Below are 25,270 nucleotides of genomic sequence, written 5' to 3' on the forward strand. Positions count from 1 at the left end.
ATCCTGTGCCTCTCCTGTCTTCCTCCAGACTCTGGGACCTCGATTTCCAAAGGAAATGCAAAATTTGCATGGTTGGGTGATGGTTTGGGGTGCCATGTCATCTGCTGGTGTCGGTCCACTCTGTTTCCTGAGATCCAGGGTCAACGCAGCCGTCTACCAGCAAGTTTTAGAGCACTTCATGCTTCCTGCTGCTGACCTGCTCTATGGAGATGGAGATTTCAAGTTCCAACAGGACTTGGCGCCTGCACACAGCGCAAAATCTACCCGTGCCTGGTTTACGGACCATGGTATTTCTGTTCTAAATTGGCCCGCCAACTCCCCTGACCTTAGCCCCATAGAAAATCTGTGGGGTATTGTGAAAAGGAAGATGCAGAATGCCAGACCCAAAAACGCAGAAGAGTTGAAGGCCACTATCAGAGCAACCTGGGCTCTCATAACACCTGAGCAGTGCCAGAAACTCATCGACTCCATGCCACGCCGCATTAACGCAGTAATTGAGGCAAAAGGAGCTCCAACCAAGTATTGAGTATTGTACATGCTCATATTTTTCATTTTCATACTTTTCAGTTGGCCAACATTTCTAAAAATCCCTTTTTTGTATTAGCCTTAAGTAATATTCTAATTTTGTGACACACGGAATTTTGGATTTTCATTTGTTGCCACTTCAAATCATCAAAATTAAATGAAATAAACATTTGAATGCATCAGTCTGTGTGCAATGAATAAATATAATGTACAAGTTACACCTTTTGAATGCAATTACTGAAATAAATCAAATTTTTCAAAATATTCTAATTTACTGGCTTTTACCTGTATTTCCGAATTGGTTTAACTGCCACCCGCCTGTATCTATTTAAAATCAAATTTTTTTAAATTTTAACCGCCCGACCCGACCCACGGATAAAATCTTTTTTTTTTTTTTTTTCAACCGCCCGACCCGCGGATAATCCGCTGACTCCGGGGTTGTGTCCGCAAACCGCGCATCTCTAACAGACGGGTACCATGAGACGGTGAAGTGTTACTGACCACAGTAAAGTTGGAGTGCCTCTGAAGAAGAACCTCGGAGGCGTGTGGAAGCAGCTCCAGACTGTCACCCCCCTCAGGATGAAGCAGTAGCACACCTTCACACACACAAACTTAGTAAGCACATCCGGCCAATCAGAGAGCAGGACAGAAAGACGTTAGTTGTGTATTGGGTGGATCACACTCAGGTGTTGTTGCTCACCTAACAGGAAGTACAGCAGTGTCAGACTTCCTGTGTGTTGTCTGCTGGACACCAGCATGACTTCTGAGGGTGACAAAAGTGTCCAATAGTTGTTACCAAGTATGTGTGTTTGTTAGTTGACACTCAGCATTTGTCTTTTAGACTTTTTTTTCTTTTTTTTTTACATTTAAGAAATGTGATGACTGAAGGCAGCTGGAGTATGTGTTTTGCACATCTGCCCTACAGCCGCATGGTTCTGGGTTGGAATCTGAGGTTCAGACCTTACTGTGGAGTTTTTGCATTCTCTTCCCGTGCTTTTGTGTGTTTTTTCCTCCTGGTCCAAGCTAATGTCGGCAACCCAAAATAATGAAAGAGCCATATTGGACCAAAAATACCAAAAAAAAAAATCTGTCTGGAACCGCAAAAAATTAAAAGCCTTATATAAGTGTTATAATGAAGGCAACACATGATGTAAGTGTCTATATCAGCTATATTAGCCTACTATCAAAATGACTTTAAAAGTCTTGTATACGTGTTATAATAAAGACAACACTTAATGTAAGTGTCTATATTACCTTTATTAGCCTACTATCAAAATGACTTTAAAAGTCTTATATAAGTGTTATAATGAAGGCAACACATGATGTAAGTGTCTATATTAGCCTACTATCAAAATGACTTTAAAAGTCTTATATAAGTGTTATAATGAAGGCAACACATGATGTAAGTGTCTATATCAGCTATATTAGCCTACTATCAAAATGACTTTAAAAGTCTTATATAGGTGTTATAATGAAGGCAACACATGATGTAAGTGTCTATATTAGCTATATTAGCCTACTATCAAAATGACTTTAAAAGTCTTATATAGGTGTTATAATGAAGGCAACACATGATGTAAGTGTCTATATTAGCTATATTAGCCTACTATCAAAATGACTTTAAAAGTCTTATATAAGTGTTATAATGAAGGCAACACATGATGTAAGTGTCTATATTAGCCTACTATCAAAATGACTTTAAAAGTCTTATATAAGTGTTATAATAAAGGCACCACATGATGTACGTGTCTATATTAGCTATATTAGCCTACTATCAAAATGACTTTAAAAGTCTTATATAAGTGTTATAATGAAGGCAACACATGATGTAAGTGTCTATATTAGCCTACTATCAAAATGACTTTAAAAGTCTTATATAAGTGTTATAATAAAGGCACCACATGATGTACGTGTCTATGTTAGCTCTATTAGCCTACTATCAAGGCTGACGCACATCTTCGTTGACAGAAATGTTGTATTTCAATTTTTATTCTACACAAATCATTAGTAAAATGGAGGCCAAAGGTATAGATGTTTGTGTCTGAGTTTAAGAAAACGTCAGGCTGTAAGTGTCTATATTAGCTATATTAGCCTACTATCAAAATGACTTTAAAAGTCTTATATAGGTGTTATAATGAAGGCAACACATGATGTAAGTGTCTATATTAGCTATATTAGCCTACTATCAAAATGACTTTAAAAGTCTTATATAAGTGTTATAATGAAGGCAACACATGATGTAAGTGTCTATATCAGCTATATTAGCCTACTATCAAAATGACTTTAAAAGTCTTATATAAGTGTTATAATGAAGGCAACACATGATGTAAGTGTCTATATCAGCTATATTAGCCTACTATCAAAATGACTTTAAAAGTCTTATATAGGTGTTATAATGAAGGCAACACATGATGTAAGTGTCTATATTAGCCTACTATCAAAATGACTTTAAAAGTCTTATATAAGTGTTATAATAAAGGCACCACATGATGTACGTGTCTATATTAGCTCTACTAGCCTACTATCAAGGCTGACGCACATCTTTGTTGACAGAAATGTTGTATTTCAATTTTTATTCTACACAAATCATTAGTAAAATGGAGGCCAAAGGTATAGATGTTTGTGTCTGAGTTTAAGAAAACGTCAGGCTGTAAGTGTCTATATTAGCTATATTAGCCTACTATCAAAATGACTTTAAAAGTCTTATATAAGTGTTATAATGAAGGCAACACATGATGTAAGTGTCTATATTAGCTATATTAGCCTACTATCAAAATGACTTTAAAGGTCTTATATAAGTGTTATAATGAAGACAACACATGATGTAAGTGTCTATATTAGCTATATTAGCCTACTATCAAAATTACTTTAAAAGTCTTATATAAGTGTTATAATGAAGGCAACACATGATGTAAGTGTCTATATCAGCTATATTAGCCTACTATCAAAATGACTTTAAAAGTCTTATATAAGTGTTATAATGAAGGCAACACATGACGTAAGTGTCTATATCAGCTATATTAGCCTACTATCAAAATGACTTTAAAAGTCTTATATAAGTGTGATAATGAAGGCAACACATGATGTAAGTGTCTATATCAGCTATATTAGCCTACTATCAAAATGACTTTAAAAGTCTTATATAAGTGTTGTAATAAAGGCAACACATGATGTAAGTGTCTATATTAGCTATATTAGCCTACTATCAAAATGACTTTAAAAGTCTTATATACGTGTTATAATGAAGGCAACACATGATGTAAGTGTCTATATTAGCCTACTATCAAAATGACTTTAAAAGTCTTATATAAGTGTTATAATAAAGGCACCACATGATGTACGTGTCTATATTAGCTCTATTAGCCTACTATCAAAATGACTTTAAAAGTCTTATATAAGTGTGATAATAAAGGCACCACATGATGTACGTGTCTATATTAGCTCTATTAGCCTACTATCAAGGCTGACGCACATCTTCGTTGACAGAAATATAAAATATATATATTTTATATATAAAATGGAGGCCAAAGGTATAGATGTTTGTGTCTGAGTTTAAGAAAACGTCAGGCTGTCTTCTACTAGTGGATTTATTACAATATCTGCAAGCTTGGTAACGTTTGCTGTGGTCTGGAACAACATGGCACACAAACAACTATGAGAAATGCAGCCAATATTACATACAGATAATGTGTCATGAAACATGCAAATATAAATTATATCCACAGAGGACATAAGTGAAGGAAATTAAATGAGTTAAAATATACCTAAAACGAGGAATAATGATGCAATATGTACATGCAGTTAGCCTAAATAGCATGTTAGCATCGATTAGCTTGCAGTCATGGAGTGACCAAATATGCCTGATAAGCACTCCAGCAGATCAATAACATCAACAAAGCTCACTTTAGTGCATTCAAGCACAGCATAAAACGTTTGGTGGACAAAATGAGACAAAGAAGGAGTGGCATAAAACACGTCATTCTGTGGCAGCGTCGGAGAAAGTTGTACGTGTAAACAAACTACGATGAGTTCAAGGATCGCTGAAATTAGTAGGACAAAACGGTGCTTGCCAAATACTCTCATCAGGGAAGCATGTTTAATATCAACAGTGGGATTTCTAACAATTAGGAAAGTGTGTGTCCTGTTTGTTCTCCTACAGAAAATATATTAAAACGAAAAAAATAATTTTTTTTCTTCATCTTTTTCTATTTTCACACACCTCTGAAAGAGTTCCAGGGAGCCACTAGGGCGGCGCCAAAGAGCTGACCCCCGGTCTAAGCATACATGTAAAATTGTCCATAAGTGTCAATACTCTGGTGTGTCTCGCTGGGAGTAAAGGAAATCACCCCTGAGCAGCAGGCAGCTACTAGAATGTGAAATAATGCATGATTATTAAAGTTGTACTGTTTATGACTTCTTTTTTTTTTTTTTACTAATGTATTGCTGTGGCATATTGTGTTTCAATCAATCAATCAATCAAATTTTATATACAATGGGGCAAAAAAGTATTTAGTCAGCCATCGATTGTGCAAGTTCTCCCACTTAAAATGATGACAGAGGTCTGTAATTTTCATCATAGATACACTTCAACTGTGAGAGACAGAATGTGAAAAAAAATCCAGGAATTCACATTGTAGGAATTTTAAAGAATTTATTTGTAAATTATGGTGGAAAATAAGTATTTGGTCACTTCAAACAAGGAGGATCTCTGGCTCTCACAGACCTGTAACTTCTTCTTTAAGAAGCTCTTCTGTCCTCCACTCGTTACCTGTATCAATGGCACCTGTTTGAACTGGTTATCTGTATAAAAGACACCTGTCCACAGCCTCAAACAGTCAGACTCCAAACTCCACTATGGCCAAGACCAAAGAGCTGTCGAAGGACACCAGGAAAAGAATTGTAGACCTGCACCAGACTGTGAAGAGTGAATCTACAATAGGCAAGCAGCTTGGTGTGAAAAAATCAACTGTGGGAGCAATTATCAGAAAATGGAAGACATACAAGACCACTGATAATCTCCCTCGATCTGGGGCTCCACGCAAGATCTCATCCCGTAGGGTCAAAATGATAATGAGAACGGTGGGCTAAAATCCCAGAACCACACGGGGGGACCTGGTGAATGACCTGCAGAGAGCTGGGACCAAAGTAACAAAGGTTACCATCAGTAACACACTACGCCGACAGGGAATCCAATCCTGCAGTGCCAGACGTGTCCCCCTGCTTAAGCCAGTGCATGTCCAGGCCCGTCTGAAGTTTGCCAGAGAGCACATGGATGATACAGCAGAGGATTGGGAGAATGTCATGTGGTCAGATGAAACCAAAATAGAACTTTTTGGTATAAACTCAACTCGTCGTGTTTGGAGGAAGAAGAATACTGAGTTGCATCCCAAGAACACCATACTTACTGTGAAGCATGGGGGTGGAAACATCATGCTTTGGGGCTGTTTTTCTGCTAAGGGGACAGGCCGACTGATCCGTGTTAAGGAAAGAAAGAATGGGGCCATGTATCATGAGATTTTGAGCCAAAACCTCCTTCCATCAGTGAGAGCTTTGAAGATGAAACGTGGCTGGGTCTTCCAGCATGACAATGATCCCAAACACACCGCCCGGGCAACGAAGGAGTGACTCCGTAAGAAGCATTTGAAAGTCCTGGAGTGGCCTAGCCAGTCTCCAGACCTCAACCCCATAGAAAATCTGTGGAGGGAGTTGAAAGTCTGTGTTGCTCGGCGACAGCCCCAAAACATCACTGCTCTCGAGAAGATCTGCATGGAGGAATGGGCCAAAATACCAGCTACTGTGTGTGCAAACCTGGTAAAGACCTATAGTAATCGTTTGACCTCTGTTATTGCCAACAAAGGTTATATTACAAAGTATTGAGTTGAATTTTTGTTATTGACCAAATACTTATTTTCCACCATAATTTACAAATAAATTCTTTAAAAATCCTACAATGTGAATTCCTGGATTTCTTTTTCACATTCTGTCTCTCACAGTTGAAGTGTACCTATGATGAAAATTACAGACCTCTGTCATCATTTTAAGTGGGAGAACTTGCACAATTGGTGGCTGACTAAATACTTTTTTGCCCCACTGTATATAGCCCTAAATCACGACTGTCTCAAAGGGCTGCACAAGCCACAACGACAACACATTTATATTGTAATTGTATTTACAAATGTGTTCACAACACATTTATATTAATTGGTAGTTGCTTCGTTGTATTTACTTAAAAATCCAAGGCCACAAGAACGAATGTTTCAACATCTTTGCCAACACAGTGTGAAGGCAATTTAACGACCTGCGTCAAGCTGGCCCGCTTTTGTAATTGGAGATTTTAAAATACCACTGCTGTTGGTGCCGTGAAAAAAATGTTTTGTGCCGTTAAGGCTTTTAAGTCATTCAAAAAATGACCTTTTAGACTCGTGACGTCACGCATTCCCCTTTCCGTGTTCAAATCTCACCGGACTTGTGTCAAACGTGCTGCTTTGTGTTGCCTATTCTGAAAATGTGTGTGCCGTAAAAATGTTGTACTTTTAAAGCTTAAAAGGGGAATTGCTCTTTTTCGGGATGTGTGCCTACTGTATCATTATGTAAGAGGAGAACACATATGTTTTTCGTTTTTTTATGCATTCTAAGTCGTAAAATATGGCAAGTACGAGGTGGCTAACAATGCAGCTAATTGGATTTGTATATTCCGCGCAAAAAGCCCTCTTAAAAACATCCAAAAACTTCCATTTCGTGACCTGAGTAATAACGAAGTATTAGCGATATTGTTAGTATAAGCGCTAATACCAAGGAACTATTTTTTTACCGTAGCCGTGATCACAGAGACCTAACTAGCTTTTGTCAGTGTTTTTCAACCACTGTGCCACAGTCTGGTGTGCCGTGGGAGATTATCTAATTTTACCTATTTGGGTTAAAAATATTTTTTTGCAAACTAGTAATTATAGTCTTCAGATGATGTGTTGTTGTTGAGTATCGGTGCTGTCTAGAGCTCGGCAGAGTAACCGTGTAATACTCTTCCCTATCAGTAAGTGGCAGCCGGTAGCTAAGATGTGTTTTTGTATTTTTGGTCCAATATGGCTCTTTCAATATTTTAGCTTGCCGAACCCTGACCTAGTTCATAGTTGTTAGTTTCCTTTAATGCCAAACAAACCCATGCCAATAGTTGGTTAGAAGGCGATCGCCGAATTCGTCCTCGCTTTCTCCCGTGTCGCTGGCTGTCGTGTCGTTTTCGTCGGTTTCGCTTGCATACGGTTCAAACCGATATGGCTCAATAGCTTCAGTTTCTTCTTCAATTTGGTTTTCGCTACCTGCCTCCACACTACAACCATCCGTTTCATTACATTGCGTAATCTGTTGAATCGCTTAAGCCGCTGAAATCCGAGTCTGAATACGAGCTAATGTCGCTATAGCTTGCTGTTCTTTCCGCCATGTTTGTTTGTGTTGGCTTCACTATGTGACGTCACAGGAAAATGGACGGGTGTTTATAACGATGGTTAAAATCAGGCACTTTGTGTCATGTCTGTGTAATCATGTTTTGTTTTAGTCATGTTTTGTTTTGTTTAGTTATTGGACTCTTTAGTTTCTGGCTTTTCACTCCTTTGTCTTGTTTCCATGGTTACCCATTAGTTTCACCTGTTCCACGTTTGGACTCATTGTGCACTCGTTTGTCACCATAGCAACCCATTCGTTTTCACCTGTCATGTCACGCACCTGTTTTGAGTCACGCACCTGTTGTTAATCATGTCCGTGTTATTTAAGCTTTTCATTTTCTGTTGTTCGTCCTGGTGTCATATCTTTTCTAACCCTGCTATCCTCTCGTATCAAGCCATGCCATAGTAAGTGTTTTTATTTCGTGTTCACAGTTTCTGCCTTTGTGCAAGTTTTGTTTTCATTCGCCAAGTTTTTTTACCTCCGCCATTGTGCGCGCCTTTTGTTTGCTTCTGTTTTGTAGTTTGTTAGTGTTTAAAATAAATCATGTACCCACCTTGTAGCCATGTCCGATCCAAATTCACTTGCATCTCGGGAAAACAAAACTCCACAGTCCAAGTTTTGACATTTTGAAGCTTTTTTTAGGGATATTGCGTGATGGGTAAAATTTTGAAAAAAACTTCGAAAAATAAAATAAGCCACTGGGAACTGATTTTTAATGGTTTTAACCCTTCTGAAATTGTGATAATGTTCCCCTTTAGTAAAATGAAGCCATGCCTTGAGGCGTTTTTTTTCCGGTCCATTGGCAGTGTGCAGGTAAAAAAGGTGTCTAATGCTTAAACCAAAAATAAACAAAAGGTGAGTGCTCCTAAGAAAAGGCATTGAAGCTTAGGGATAGGCTATGCAGAACGAAACTTAAACTGAACTGGCTACAAAGTAAAAAAAACATAATGCTGGACGACAGCAAAGACTTACTGTGGAGCAAAGACGGCGTCCACAAAGTACATCCGAACATGACATGACAATCAACAATGTCCCCACAAAGAAGGATAAAAACAACTAAAATCTTCTTGATTGCTAAAACAAAGTGTTGTCAAAGGAAGACATGAAACTGCTACAGGAAAATACCAAAAAAAGAGAAAAAGCCATCAAAATAGGAGCGCAAAACAAGAACTAAAACACTACACACAGGAAAACAGCAAAACACTCCAAATAAGTCAGGGTGTGATGCAACAGGTGGTGACAGTACACCTACTTTGAGACAAGAGCTATATTGATGCATGCTAGGTTATGCTTTAAAGTCATACCCAACAATTGTGACAACAACTTTTTACCGTCAACTGAGTTTCGTTTTTTAATGATGTCTGCTGGTGGTGTGCCTCCGCATTTTTTCAACGCAAAAAAATGTTGCCTTGGCTCAAAAAAGGTTGAAAAACACTGGCTTATGTTACCATATTGACATTTTGAGCTGCTGCTGCTGCATCACCTCTGAGTTGGTGACAATTAAATCTACATTCTAAATGATGCCTCTCACCTAGAGAGTAGAAGGTTGTGGCCATAAACCGAGAAGTTGGTCAAAGTTGACAATCAACTTTGACCAACTCGGAGACGGCGAGAAAGACTCAAAGATAGTTTTATTTCTAACCTGCGGCAGGATCATGATTAATTCTTCATGTTAAAGATATACACATCCCATCAGTTGGCATCCCAGCATACTTGCCAACCTTGAGACCTCCGATTTCGGGAGATGGAGGGCGGGGGGCGGGGTCAGGGGCGGGGCGTGGTTGGGGGCGTGGTTAAGAGGGGAGGAGTATATTGGCAGCTAGAATTCACCAAGTCAAGTATTTCATACATATACATATATATATATATATATACAGGTAAAAGCCAGTAAATTAGAATATTTAGAAAAACTTGATTTATTTCAGTAATTGCATTCAAAAGGTGTAACTTGTACATTATATTTATTCATTGCACACAGACTGATGCATTCAAATGTTTATTTCATTTAATTGTGATGATTTGAAGTGGCAACAAATGAAAATCCAAAATTCCATGTGTCACAAAATTAGAATATTACTTAAGGCTAATACAAAAAAGGGATTTTTAGAAATGTTGGCCAACTGAAAAGTATGAAAATGAAAAATATGAGCATGTACAATACTCAATACTTGGTTGGAGCTCCTTTTGCCTCAATTACTGCGTTAATGCGGCGTGGCATGGAGTCGATGAGTTTCTGGCACTGCTCAGGTGTTATGAGAGCCCAGGTTGCTCTGATAGTGGCCTTCAACTCTTCTGCGTTTTTGGGTCTGGCATTCTGCATCTTCCTTTTCACAATACCCCACAGATTTTCTATGGGGCTAAGGTCAGGGGAGTTGGCGGGCCAATTTAGAACAGAAATACCATGGTCCGTAAACCAGGCACGGGTAGATTTTGCGCTGTGTGCAGGCGCCAAGTCCTGTTGGAACTTGAAATCTCCATCACCATAGAGCAGGTCAGCAGCAGAAAGCATGAAGTGCTCTAAAACTTGCTGGTGGACGGCTGCGTTGACCCTGGATCTCAGGAAACAGAGTGGACCGACACCAGCAGATGACATGGCACCCCAAACCATCACCCAACCATGCAAATTTTGCATTTCCTTTGGAAATCGAGGTCCCAGAGTCTGGAGGAAGACAGGAGAGGCACAGGATCCACGTTGCCTGAAGTCTAGTGTAAAGTTTCCACCATCAGTGATGGTTTGGGGTGCCATGTCATCTGCTGGTGTCGGTCCACTCTGTTTCCTGAGATCCAGGGTCAACGCAGCCGTCTACCAGCAAGTTTTAGAGCACTTCATGCTTCCTGCTGCTGACCTGCTCTATGGAGATGGAGATTTCAAGTTCCAACAGGACTTGGCGCCTGCACACAGCGCAAAATCTACCCATGCCTGGTTTAGGGACCATGGTATTTCTGTTCTAAATTGGCCCGCCAACTCCCCTGACCTTAGCCCCATAGAAAATCTGTGGGGTATTGTGAAAAGGAAGATGCAGAATGCCAGACCCAAAAACGCAGAAGAGTTGAAGGCCACTATCAGAGCAACCTGGGCTCTCATAACACCTGAGCAGTGCCAGAAACTCATCGACTCCATGCCACGCCGCATTAACGCAGTAATTGAGGCAAAAGGAGCTCCAACCAAGTATTGAGTATTGTACATGCTCATATTTTTCATTTTCATACTTTTCAGTTGGCCAACATTTCTAAAAATCCCTTTTTTGTATTAGCCTTAAGTAATATTCTAATTTTGTGACACACGGAATTTTGGATTTTCATTTGTTGCCACTTCAAATCATCAAAATTAAATGAAATAAACATTTGAATGCATCAGTCTGTGTGCAATGAATAAATATAATGTACAAGTTACACCTTTTGAATGCAATTACTGAAATAAATCAAGTTTTTCAAAATATTCTAATTTACTGGCTTTTACCTGTATATATGTCTACATCCTGAAAATATGCAAACAAAACTGTGTTTAGATAATTGATACTTCAAACTTGCATAAATAAATATTAAGGAATATAACATAACTTGGCTTCTGAGAGCTTCAAAATGTAATGAATAAAATGCTAAAGTTGTTGATAAACAAGCAATTATTTTAATAATAAAATTTGGTCATTTTAAATGAATTATTATGATAATTTAAAATTAGTTATTTTAAATATGTTTATTTTAATGTATAATTCTATGGCTGGATGTAATGAGGAGTCAGAAAAAATACAAATAAAAATACAATTAATTTTGATGTTTTTAGCAAAATATAGTAAAAATGTATTTCGTTTTTTTTTTTTTTCATTAATTACTATATTTATTTTTAGGTAAGATAAACATAATGATATCATTTATCTCTAGTCTGGATGATTTAGTTCTTGTCATCCTGTTGTCCTCCCGTCGTGAAAAAAGGCTGTCCTCACTCAGGTCCGCATGGAGCTGGAGGGGGCGTGGCCTCCAGCTCCGGCTGAAAATCGGGAGATTTTCGGGAGAATATGTGTCCCGGGAGGTTTTCGAGAGAGGCGATGAATTTCGGGAGTCTCCCAGAAAATTCGGGAGGTTTGGCAAGTATGCATCCCAGTGAGAGCAGACATTGTAGAGTAAGTGATTGTTTTATTTTGAATGTAGTTTGTATTTCTGTTTAGCACTTACCAAAACTGCTGTATGTGGGATCAGCTTCTAAAACTTGTAGCTCATTCTCCTTATATTCAGGCTCAAAAATATATGATCATTTGTCCCAAAGTAGTTGTTGTTGGCTCTCGTGAAGTCTGCCATGGTTATAGTAGAGATGTCCGATAATGGCTTTTTTGCCGATATCCGATATTCCGATATTGTCCAACTCTTAATTACCGATACCGATATTAACCGATACCGATATATACAGTTGTGGAATTAACACATTATTATGCCTCATTTTGTTGTGATGCCCCGTTGGATGCATTAAACAATGTAACAAGGTTTTCCAAAATAAGAGAACAACTTCAACTCAAGTTATGGAAAAAAGTGCCAACATGGCACTGCCATATTTATTATTGAAGTCACAAAGTGCATTTTTTTTTTTTTTTAACATGCCTCAAAACAGCAGCTTGGAATGTGGGACATGCTCTCCCTGAAATAATCCTGATACCCACTACAACTATGGGAAACACTGTACTTTGACTTTCACAAAGTGCATGTATTTTTTTTTTTTTAAACATGCCTCAAAACAACATCTACAAAAACAATGAAATCCAGAGTATACTATAAACTGGGCTCAATCTGCCCTGTTCTTAACGTGTTCGTATGAGTAACAAAAATGTGCAAATAAAAACAAGAAAGGCACAAAAATAAAAAAAATAAAAATGCTTCAGTCTAGACTAGTAGATAACACAGCCATCCTTTAAAGTGCATGAACATTAATAAAACTGCTTCAGTCTAGACTAGTAGAAAACACAGCCATCCTTTAAAGTGCATGGGGGAAAAAAGGCACAAAACATAAATAAAACAGTTTCACTCAGTCCAGACTATTAATCTATTTGTGCAACAGATGAAGCTCAAAGAGTGGGCTAATTCTTTTTCTCCTTGTCATCACGTGTGAGAGGTAGATTTTTCTGAATGAAAACAAGCATCTCAGCATTGTTTGAAGTTTGAAGTATTTATTTCAAACCTGCACAATACAACAACACACTTTTTTTTTTTTTACATTTTGGCAGAGACATTTATGCAAGGCTTGAAAAGGGGCTGGATGAAGCAGATGCTTATAATATAATTGTCATAATGTATGCGATTTCTGTTCTTGTCGATGATATGGGCGGCAGCACTAAACAGACGTTCGCTGTCGACACGGATGCAGGGTGCGGGGGGTGGGGGAGTGTATATTGTAGCGTCCCGGAAGAATTAGTCCTGCAAGGGTTTCTGGGTATTTGTTCTGTTGTGTTTATGTTGTGTTACGGTGCGGATGTTCTCCCAAAATGTGTTTGTCATTCTTGTTTGGTGTGGGTTCACAGTGTGGCGCATATTTGTAGCAGTGTTAAAGTTGTTTATACGGCCACCCTCAGTGTGACCCGTATGGCTGTTGATCAAGCGTGCTTGCATTCGCTTGTGTGTGTGAAAAGCCTTTTATAATATGTGACTGGGCCGGCACGCAAATGCAGTGCCTTTAATGATTATTGGCGCTCTGTATTACACCTTTTGCCGTGTACACAGCGGCGTTTTTAAAAGTCATAAATGTTACTGTTTGAAACCGATACCGATCATTTCCGATATTACATTTTTTTTTTTTCCAACTTTTTTTATTGGCATTTTCAAATAGACAGAAAAAAGTGCAAGTCGAAACAGTACAATTTTAAAGTCATTAAATTATTCACACCCTTTCCCTTAAAACCCAAACCACCCACCCACCCTCCCTCCCACCCCACTCAGGTCCCACCAACGAGGGACAAATGGCACATTTATATAACAAGTAAGACGACAAAGACAGACACATTCTCACACACACACACACACACACACACACACACACACACACACACACACACACACACACACACACACACACATACGAGGCCAGAGACAGACAGATGGGCTGAAAAGGAGAGAGAGGGAGAAAAAAAAAAATATATATATATATATATATATATATATATATATATATATATATATAAAAATATATAATAATAATAATAAAATTAAAATAAAAAATTAATAATAATAATAATATATTTACATTTTAAAGCATTAATCCGCCGATAATATCGGACATCCCTAGTTAGTAGTGTTTTTGTTGGTGTATTTTTACGGAAATAGCGAACATTGTGAGGTGAGCGTCCCGAACACTAATCAGAGGCAGGTGAAAATAATCAGCACCCATGGCAACCGAGAAACACAAACCCAGGGGTGCTGAAACAGAACTCAGAGAGTCTTAAGCAAAAACAAAACATGATCCGGGCAACGGGTCATCATAGAAAACAATCGGAAGTTGTATTTTTAAGTTATTATGCCATGATTTTACCCATCCGGCCCACGTAGAAATAGTTTTATAAATGATATAAATGATATAAATTTGGCTGAGTATGGCTTCTTATGACTTATGAATAATAAAACGTTAATAGTTAGACAAAAAAAAATTGTAACACAAACAAATGGGACACGTTTAGAAAACGTTTGAATGACATCACTAGTCAGAAAAATATTTTAGAATAACCTTAAAAACCGTTACGGCTTGTAGGGACCTTTGCATCATTAATAGCTCGTAGAAAGATTTTATTGGAGTGGAAAATCACAGTTTGCCCTCAAGGCCTCTCTATGGTTTAAGGACCTCATGTTTTTCTTAGATTTAGAGAAAATTAAATATATTATGAGGGGTACACCAAAACAATTTGACTTGACCTGGGGCTGCATAATTAGTTACATTGCTAAATTAAAGACACTATAGGACAGGGGTGTCCAAAGTGTGGCACGGGGGCCATTTGCGGCCCGCAGCCAATTGTTTACCGGCCCACCACACATTCTGGAAATGCTATTGCAAAAATAAATAAAAAAACATTGAAAAAAGTGGAATGAGGTGAAATCTAACTAGAAAAAGTTGCAATGTTGACACAAAGCTGCCATGCAGGCTGTTTTTCTTTTCTTTTGTCTATCTTTATTTTTCTTTTTTTGCCATTGCTCAAAAAAAAAAAAAAAAAAAAAAACCTATTCAAGGCTCCAATTATTTTAAATATTTCACTTAAAATGTGGAACATTTTGCATATATTATGAGGGGTACACCAAAACAATTTGACTTGACCTGGGGCTGCATAATTAGTTACATAGCTAAATTAAAGACACTATAGGACAGGGGTGTCCAAAGTATGGTCCGGGGGCTATTTGCGGCCCGCAGCTAATTGTTTACCGGCCCACCACACATTCTGGAAATGCTATTGCAAAAATAAATAAAAAAAACATTAAAAAAAAGTGGAATGAGGTGAAATCTAACTAGAAAAAGTTGCAATGTTGACACAAAGCTGCCATGCAGGCTGTTTTTTTTCTTTTGTCTATCTTTATTTTTCTTTTTTTGCCATTGCTCAAAAAAAAAAAAAAAAAGACCTATTCAAGGCTCCAATTATTTTAAATATTTCACTTAAAATGTGGAACATTTTGCATATATTATGAGGGGTACACCAAAACAATTTGACTTGACCTGGGGCTGCATAATTAGTTACATTGCTAAATTAAAGACACTATAGGACAGGGGTGTCCAAAGTATGGTCCGGGGGCCATTTGCGGCCCGCAGCTAATTGTTTACTGGCCCACCACACATTCTGGAAATGCTATTGCAAAAATAAATAAAAAAAACATTAAAAAAAGTGGAATGAGGTGAAATCTAACTAGAAAAAGTTGCAATGTTGACACAAAGCTGCCATGCAGGCTGTTTTTTTTTCTTTTGTCTATCTTTATTTTTCTTTTTTTGCCATTGCTCAAAAAAACAAAACAAAAAACAACCTATTCAAGGCTCCAATTATTTTAAATATTTCACTTAAAATGTGGAACATTTTGCATATATTATGAGGGGTACACCAAAACAATTTGACTTGACCTGGGGCTGCATAATTACCGGTAGTTACATTGCTAAATTAAAGACACTATAGGACAGGGGTGTCCAAAGTATGGTCCGGGGGCTATTTGCGGCCCGCAGCTACCGGTAATTGTTTACCGGCCCACCACACATTCTGGAAATGCTATTGCAAAAATAAATAAAAAAAACATTAAAAAAAGTGGAATGAGGTGAAATCTAACTAGAAAAAGTTGCAATGTTGACACAAAGCTGCCATGCAGGCTGTTTTTTTTTCTTTTGTCTATCTTTATTTTTCTTTTTTTGCCATTGCTCAAAAAAAAAAAAAAAAAAAAAAAACCTATTCAAGGCTCCAATTATTTTAAATATTTCACTTAAAATGTGGAACATTTTGCATATATTATGAGGGGTACACCAAAACAATTTGACTTGACCTGGGGCTGCATAATTAGTTACATTGCTAAATTAAAGACACTATAGGACAGGGGTGTCCAAAGTATGGTCCGGGGGCTATTTGCGGCCCGCAGCTAATTGTTTACCGGCCCACCACACATTCTGGAAATGCTATTGCAAAAATAAATAAAAAAAACATTAAAAAAAGTGGAATGAGGTGAAATCTAACTAGAAAAAGTTGCAATGTTGACACAAAGCTGCCATGCAGGCTGTTTTTTTTTCTTTTGTCTATCTTTATTTTTCTTTTTTTGCCATTGCTCAAAAAAAAAAAAAAAAAAGACCTATTCAAGGCTCCAATTATTTTAAATATTTCACTTAAAATGTGGAACATTTTGCATATATTATGAGGGGTACACCAAAACAATTTGACTTGACCTGGGGCTGCATAATTAGTTACATTGCTAAATTAAAGACACTATAGGACAGGGGTGTCCAAAGTATGGTCCGGGGGCTATTTGCGGCCCGCAGCTAATTGTTTACCGGCCCACCACACATTCTGGAAATGCTATTGCAAAAATAAATTTAAAAAACATTAAAAAAAGTGGAATGAGGTGAAATCTAACTAGAAAAAGTTGCAATGTTGACACAAAGCTGCCATGCAGGCTGTTTTTTTTCTTTTGTCTATCTTTATTTTTCTTTTTTTGCCATTGCTCAAAGAAAGAAAAGAAAAAAGACCTATTCAAGGCTCCAATTATTTTAAATATTTCACTTAAAATGTGGAACATTTTGCATATATTATGAGGGGTACACCAAAACAATTTGACTTGACCTGGGGCTGCATAATTAGTTACATTGCTAAATTAAAGACACTATAGGACAGGGGTGTCCAAAGTATGGTCCGGGGGCCATTTGCGGCCCGCAGCTAATTGTTTACCGGCCCACCACACATTCTGGAAATGCTATTGCAAAAATAAAAAATAAAAACATTAAAAAAAGTGGAATGAGGTGAAATCTAACTAGAAAAAGTTGCAATGTTGACACAAAGCTGCCATGCAGGCTGTTTTTTTTTCTTTTGTCTATCTTTATTTTTCTTTTTTTGCCATTGCTCAAAGAAAAAAAAAAAAAAAAAAGACCTATTCAAGGCTCCAGTTATTTCAAATATTTCACTTAAAATGTGGAAAATTTTGCATATATTGTGTGGTTGCCATACAAAAACATCAACGTTTTTTTTGACAAAAGAGCATAAAACAAACAAAATAATAGTGCAAACGTAAAATCGACAGATATATCTGAAGTTGATCTCGTAACTTAAGTGTTGAAAGTAAAAAAAAACTAAGAAAAATCTATCACTTTATGAGTGGGGCACCTTTTGGATACCAAATACATATTTAATGGGATTTTATCTATCTTTTCACTGTGATTACTCAAAAATAATAATGAATTAAAATCAATGGTGTCCTGCATTATTGATCTTTTTAAGACTCTATTTACGTCACATCAAACATTGTGTCATGTCTGTGATCATGTTTTGTTTAAGTTATGTTCCGATTGGGTTTTGTACACTTAGTTCCTGCTTTTCACTCCCTTGTTTTGTCACCATAGCAACCATTAGTTTCACCTGTTTCACGTTTTGAGTCACGCACCTGTTTTCACTGATCATGTCACTGCTATTTAAGCCTGTCTGTTTCTGTTGATCGTCCTGGTGACATTATCCTATCATACCATGCTAACTCTGTGACCCCTGTTTACCTCTGATGACTTCTGCTACCCATGTTTCCATAGTTCCATGCCAAGTATGTTTTTGTTATTAATGCCACAGTTAGTGACGTTTTGCTTCATGTTCATAGTTTCTGCCTTTGTGCAAGTTTTTGTTTCATGAGCCAAGTTTTTGTACTTCCGCCTTGTGCGTGCCTTTTGTTCCTTTTTTATAGTAATAATTAGAATATGTCCTTACCTTCACGCCTTGCCCGTGCCAACTTTCCTTTGCATTACGGGAAAACAAACCCCAAAATCCACGTCTTGACACATTGCTTTCTTAATGTTTTGAGCAGTGGGGGAAATACTGCATATTTCAGTTTTATTATAAAAACAAAGTTATCTTTGACAGAAAAGGCATAAAACCTTTTAGGTTTTTTTAACGTTATATCCACCTGAAGTTGATATACTGTAGAGATTTACTGTAAGCATTAAATAAATTTAAAAAAAATAATAATTTGACTTTTTTTTAACATTTTAATGACTTAGACCCTTTATGGTCCCCGGGAGCCCTAAAGGTAAAACAATAAATAAAAAATCCATATATTTGTTATGGTTTGAAAATGAAAAATATGAAAAGGGCCACAGCATGCTTTAATTTTTCCGTGTGCGGCCCTCAGTGGAAGAAGTTTGGACACCCCTGCTATAGGATAAATGTGACAATGTTTTGACAATGAACCTTTCCATTTACCTCAACCTTTTTTTTTTTTTTGGTGTTATTGTTTTTATTCAGTGACATTTCTTTGTACATTTGTGACATTTGTTTTTCTTCCTTTTAGTCAGTTAGTGTGATTCTCTATCTGCTTGTGGTGAAGAGGACTGAAAACTTACCTATTAACCACCTATATTTAATGCCTCATATGGGGTAGACTACTGTTGGGTTTTGCATGGTTGAATGAATGTATGTATGTATGTGTATGCTTGCTTTAGTACTATTATCTTGTGTTAATCATATAGCGTTGTTTTTTTGTTTTTTGTTTTTTGTTGTTGTGCTTGCTACCATGTTTCATCATTCCATGTATATACTGTCCTCTGGACCCCCTGTCAAAAGCTTCTTCTAGCTTATTTGGGGGACTCTTTCACGTACCAACATCTTTAAATGATGATATTTCACTACCATTGTAATTGTTATATGTTATTGTGAATAAACTTGAACTTGAAGGACGGCAGTACATTGCTACCCACTGTGACTGAAATGTAGGACGAAGGTGGGAGGGGGTGTTATTATTTTACTTTAATTTTTTTGTAATTGTTTTTTTTATTTTTTTATTTTTTTGGAGGGGTGGGGGAGACAAAAATAAATAAATGTCTGTTTTCTCAGTATCTGTATTATGATTTCCTTATCAAATGAGTAAATAAATATATATATATATATATATATATATATATATATATATATATATATATACACAGGTAAAAGCCAGTAAATTAGAATATTTTGAAAAACTTGATTTATTTCAGTAATTGCATTCAAAAGGTGTAACTTGTACATTATATTTATTCATTGCACACAGACTGATGCATTCAAATGTTTATTTCATTTAATTTTGATGATTTGAAGTGGCAACAAATGAAAATCCAAAATTCCATGTGTCACAAAATTAGAATATTACTTAAGGCTAATACAAAAAAGGGATTTTTAGAAATGTTGGCCAACTGAAAAGTATGAAAATGAAAAATATGAGCATGTACAATACTCAATACTTGGTTGGAGCTCCTTTTGCCTCAATTACTGCGTTAATGCGGCGTGGCATGGAGTCGATGAGTTTCTGGCACTGCTCAGGTGTTATGAGAGCCCAGGTTGCTCTGATAGTGGCCTTCAACTCTTCTGCGTTTTTGGGTCTGGCATTCTGCATCTTCCTTTTCACAATACCCCACAGATTTTCTATGGGGCTAAGGTCAGGGGAGTTGGCGGGCCAATTTAGAACAGAAATACCATGGTCCATAAACCAGGCACGGGTAGATTTTGCGCTGTGTGCAGGCGCCAAGTCCTGTTGGAACTTGAAATCTCCATCTCCATAGAGCAGGTCAGCAGCAGGAAGCATGAAGTGCTCTAAAACTTGCTGGTAGACGGCTGCGTTGACCCTGGATCTCAGGAAACAGAGTGGACCGACACCAGCAGATGACATGGCACCCCAAACCATCACCCAACCATGCAAATTTTGCATTTCCTTTGGAAATCGAGGTCCCAGAGTCTGGAGGAAGACAGGAGAGGCACAGGATCCACGTTGCCTGAAGTCTAGTGTAAAGTTTCCACCATCAGTGATGGTTTGGGGTGCCATGTCATTTGCTGGTGTCGGTCCACTCTGTTTCCTGAGATCCAGGGTCAACGCAGCCGTCTACCAGCAAGTTTTAGAGCACTTCATGCTTCCTGCTGCTGACCTGCTCTATGGAGATGGAGATTTCAAGTTCCAACAGGACTTGGCGCCTGCACACAGCGCAAAATCTACCCGTGCCTGGTTTATGGACCATGGTATTTCTGTTCTAAATTGGCCCGCCAACTCCCCTGACCTTAGCCCCATAGAAAATCTGTGGGGTATTGTGAAAAGGAAGATGCAGAATGCCAGACCCAAAAACGCAGAAGAGTTGAAGGCCACTATCAGAGCAACCTGGGCTCTCATAACACCTGAGCAGTGCCAGAAACTCATCGACTCCATGCCACGCCGCATTAACGCAGTAATTGAGGCAAAAGGAGCTCCAACCAAGTATTGAGTATTGTACATGCTCATATTTTTCATTTTCATACTTTTCAGTTGGCCAACATTTCTAAAAATCCCTTTTTTGTATTAGCCTTAAGTAATATTCTAATTTTGTGACACACGGAATTTTGGATTTTCATTTGTTGCCACTTCAAATCATCAAAATTAAATGAAATAAACATTTGAATGCATCAGTCTGTGTGCAATGAATAAATATAATGTACAAGTTACACCTTTTGAATGCAATTACTGAAATAAATCAAGTTTTTCAAAATATTCTAATTTACTGGCTTTTACCTGTATATATATATATATATATATATATATATATACATATATATATATATATATATATATATATATATACATACACACATATATACCTTAGGTCAGGATATATATATATATATATATATATATATATATATATATATATATATATATATATATATATATATATATATATTCTTTTTTTTTATTTTTATTTTTTTTATTGTTACGGCACAAACAAAAAATGTTATGGCATAAACCAGCCCAAACGTGGCACAAACGAATGGCAGTGTTATTTTAATATTTTCACTGATAAGTTGGGGCCAAATTCCAATTCAAATGGGCAAGGAGGGACCTGAAATCAAGTTTTTCAGTCACAATGTCACGCAATTGAGAGAATGCACGAAGAATAGATACTGTTTTGGAGGTCCAAAAATCACAGAATCTTTTTATAGGAATATCCTAAAAAAAAAAAAGCTATTTTGGGTCCGGTCTGAACTACGACCAGACACGGGGGTGTGAAATGCAGGGGAGTGATTAGTGGGAGTGGAATGAGAACGATGTTGTTGCTGCTGTGCTGTTGTTGACACAAACACAACAAATAAAGTAGTCGTTCTGCAAGTCAGGGCCGTCACAGACGCCCGCCAGTGGGTATCTAGGGACGACGTCTCGTGGAAATCCCGGGGCTTTGGTAAGCTTTGGACACGGATGTGGTGGACTGCTTGACTGTATTTTTGAAATACTTAAAAGCCTTAACAGCATAAGCTGTTTTTTTTACGGCGCAAACGTAGCAAAAATACACAGCAGTGTTTTTTAAATATCTCCACGCAGGTAATTTACCATGATCGAAATCTTCCCTATACATATGAGCATATAGTGTACTGTACATGTACTGTGATGAGAGTGTGATGCTCTCCTCAAGACAACAACATGTGTCATCACTGATGACTGAATTACTTTTTCCATTATTACTAATGACATTTTTGGGGGTTTTCTACGTTTGAAGCGTCCAAAAAAACCCACACACCTTTTATACTCAAACCTTCATCATCTTCAGGCATAAAGTAGTAAAGTAATGCAGTACTCACATGTCCATGAGTACGACCCAGAGAGTAAAGTTCGGTTCAACTCTGACGCTCCTCGTCCTCCTTCTGCGTTTTCTTCGTCTTCGCCGCGGATTCCAGTCGCTGGACGAATGGAAACAAACTGACTCACTGTGAGAGAAGAAGAGAGAGAGAGAGAGAGAAAGTGAGAGAGAACGTCTGTTTTCAATCTGTATTTCTGCCAACCCCGACAGGAAGTCAATCGACTCCAACACACACACGCACACACACACACACACACACACACACACACTGGTCAGTAGTAAACTACCGTCTCTTTGCAGACATTTAGATGTTTTTGTCCTTACCCTCATCTAAGCAGCAACCATGTCTTAAAAGTTGACTCTAATACGTCTATTTCTACAACAGAGATCCATCCTCAAATGAGTCTACTTCATCAACACAGACCTAGTCTAATGAGTCTACATCATGGGTCTCCATCAGGTTGCAAGTGAGCCAACAGATGTTGAGTAGCTCACTGAAGGGTCAAAGAAAAATACACTGGTCTACTAGTGAAATGCTTCCAAAATAAAAGTAGGTCAACCTTTCCAAATTTGGGTCACTAATAAAAAAAAGTTGCTAGTTGGCAATAGTTTCCGAGATGTATTATTGGTTCCAGATAAATTGTTGAAAAAAATCTGTAAAAATGATGTGTTTATAGGCAGATTGACGGTTCTGCCTTCTCTTCGCTTGATCTTGGTTTGTAAAATGTTTAACCTCGTCCTCCAGTGATAATGTTACTTGATGATAATACTTAAGACACTGAGAAATGCAGTTCATTTGCTGTAATGGAAGTGATTACTATTATCCTCGGGGTGCGGCTCCACACTATAATGAGACAGCTCCTCGCTTGTCATTACACCCATAACATATTTTATGCATCCTCCTCTTTGTTTTTTTTAATTTATTTTCAAATGTATTGACTTTGCTTTGTGTGTTACCGAAAGCAAACATTATTTATTATTCTCAGCGTTTTTGTATTGTGATGTGCATAACCTTTGTAAAGTGCCCTTGTAAGAATTTCCCCAGACGTCCACACAATAATTACCTAAGATGTGGCAATACGTTTTTATGGTTCAGGTTATATTTCAAATAGCCTCTGTGTTTTTTCCTGACTTAAGGTACATATGTGTGTATGTATATATATATATATATAGCAGCGAGAATACCAAGAAGCGCATATGCCAAATTTTCAAAGAGAACGGCCTACGGATCACGATTGAAGCCAACAAGCAAACCGTCAACTTCCTTGACGTCACTTTCAACCTGAGAAATAACAGCTACCAACCATTCACGAAACCCAACACAACACTCCAATACGTGCACCATGACAGCAACCATCCACCCACCACCACGAAAAGAATACCTACCGGAATCAATAAAAGGCTATCGATGCTGTCATCTAGCAAAGCTGAATTTGACCAAGCAACCCCCCCGTACCAAAAAGCCCTTGATGAAAGCGGATACAATTTCACCCTCACCTATGAACCCACGCCAGGAAACCAGCCAAAAAAGAACAGAAAACGAAACGGCATCATCTGGTACAACCCCCCATACAGCAAAAACGTCTCAACGAACATTGGACACAAATTCCTCAACCTGATTGACAAACACTTTCCCAAAGACAACAACCTAAGAAAAGTATTCAACAAGAACAACATCAAATTGAGCTACAGCTGCATGAACAATATACGACAAATCATCTCAAAACACAACAAAACAATTGCAAATGAGCCGTCGACCCCCAGTCAGAACGACTCCAAAACCAACAAAGCATGTAACTGTCGAAAGAAACCTGATTGCCCCCTCAACGGGGGATGCTTACAAACATCAGTTGTCTACCAATCTAAGGTAATACGCAAGGACATTAACACATCCGACACATATGTAGGATTAACCGAGGGTGAATTCAAAACCAGATGGAACAACCACAAGGCTTCTTTCAGGAACAAAAACCTGCGAAATACCACAGAACTCAGCAAACACATTTGGGACCTCAAAGACAATAATGTTGAATATTCAATAACATGGCAAATTCCTGCATCCAGCACACCTTACAATAGTGGTAATAAAAGATGCAACCTATGCTTGAAAGAGAAACTGTTTATTATCTACCGTCCAGACCTGTCATCCCTCAACAAGCGCAGCGAAATTGTAACAACATGCCGCCATAGACGGAAACACCTCCTAGGTAACACATGAACCAATCACCACGCCCCTAGGCCAGCCTGTACCCACCCACTCTGTGCCCTATATAAACCATGGTATGCGAATGCTCCCATTAAAATCTCCTGACGATTGAGGGTACCCCCCTCATGAAACAGGCCTGTAGAGATGAAATAGTCTTGTGATTTTTTTTCCCCCACACATACATATATATATATATATATATATATATATATATATATATATATATATATATATATATATATATATATATATATATATAACCTCACCGCACGTCAGTGACGGGTTATGTTTAAAAGCTCATACCAGCATTCTTCCCTGCTTGGCAGTCAGCATCAAGGGTTGGAATTGGGGGTTAAATCACCAAAAATGATTCCCGGGCGCGGCGCCGCTGCTGCCCACTGCTCCCCTCACATCCCAGGGGGTGAGCAAGGGGATGGGTCAAATGCAGAGGACAAATTTCACCACACCTAGTGTGTGTGTGACAATCATTGGTACTTTAACTTAACTTTAACTTTACACATACAAACTGGAGCACAAAAAAAAAGCACATTTAATCAAAAAAACGTTATTATGGTCTTACCTTTACTTATAAATGAAGTCCATGCGCAGCTCCTTTAGAACAAAAGCATCGATAACTTGTTTATAGAAGTCTTCCTTTTCTTTTTTCAGTTTTAAAAGTCTCTCTGTCTCGATGGAGATCTTCCTTTAAGTATTACCTCCTGCTTCGATTGAAAGTCCAGTTTAGAAAACTGTTTTATTTTAGATATGTAATCCTCCATGTTAATAGTCCAGGCAAGAGGAAAAAATAAACGATCGCTGCTAACTGTTGCTGCTTGTTGTCACTTCTT

At 37.8% G+C, this 25,270-nt stretch overlaps 1 protein-coding gene across 2 annotated transcripts in view; it reads right to left on the reverse strand.

Annotated features, from left to right (window-relative positions):
- Positions 1–22,344, reverse strand: part of LOC133607174 (platelet-derived growth factor receptor beta-like) — a 101,074-nt gene extending 78,730 nt beyond the window's left edge. The window contains exons 1-3 of one of the 2 annotated variants that reach the window (XM_061961639.2): positions 22,218–22,344; positions 1,226–1,288; positions 1,027–1,121 (exon numbers count right to left, since the gene is read on the reverse strand). In XM_061961639.2, the coding sequence (XP_061817623.2) occupies positions 1,027–1,121; positions 1,226–1,283 (153 nt within the window). In that variant the 5' untranslated portion in view covers positions 1,284–1,288; positions 22,218–22,344. The remainder of the gene's footprint in view (positions 1–1,026; positions 1,122–1,225; positions 1,289–22,217) is intronic. The other variant, XM_072913766.1, reaches the window with a different exon arrangement.
- Positions 22,345–25,270: the final 2,926 nt, after the last annotated feature.

The sequence above is a fragment of the Nerophis lumbriciformis genome, linkage group LG09 (genome assembly GCF_033978685.3).
Source record: "Nerophis lumbriciformis linkage group LG09, RoL_Nlum_v2.1, whole genome shotgun sequence".
In the NCBI taxonomy this organism is placed as follows: Eukaryota; Metazoa; Chordata; class Actinopteri; order Syngnathiformes; family Syngnathidae; genus Nerophis; species Nerophis lumbriciformis.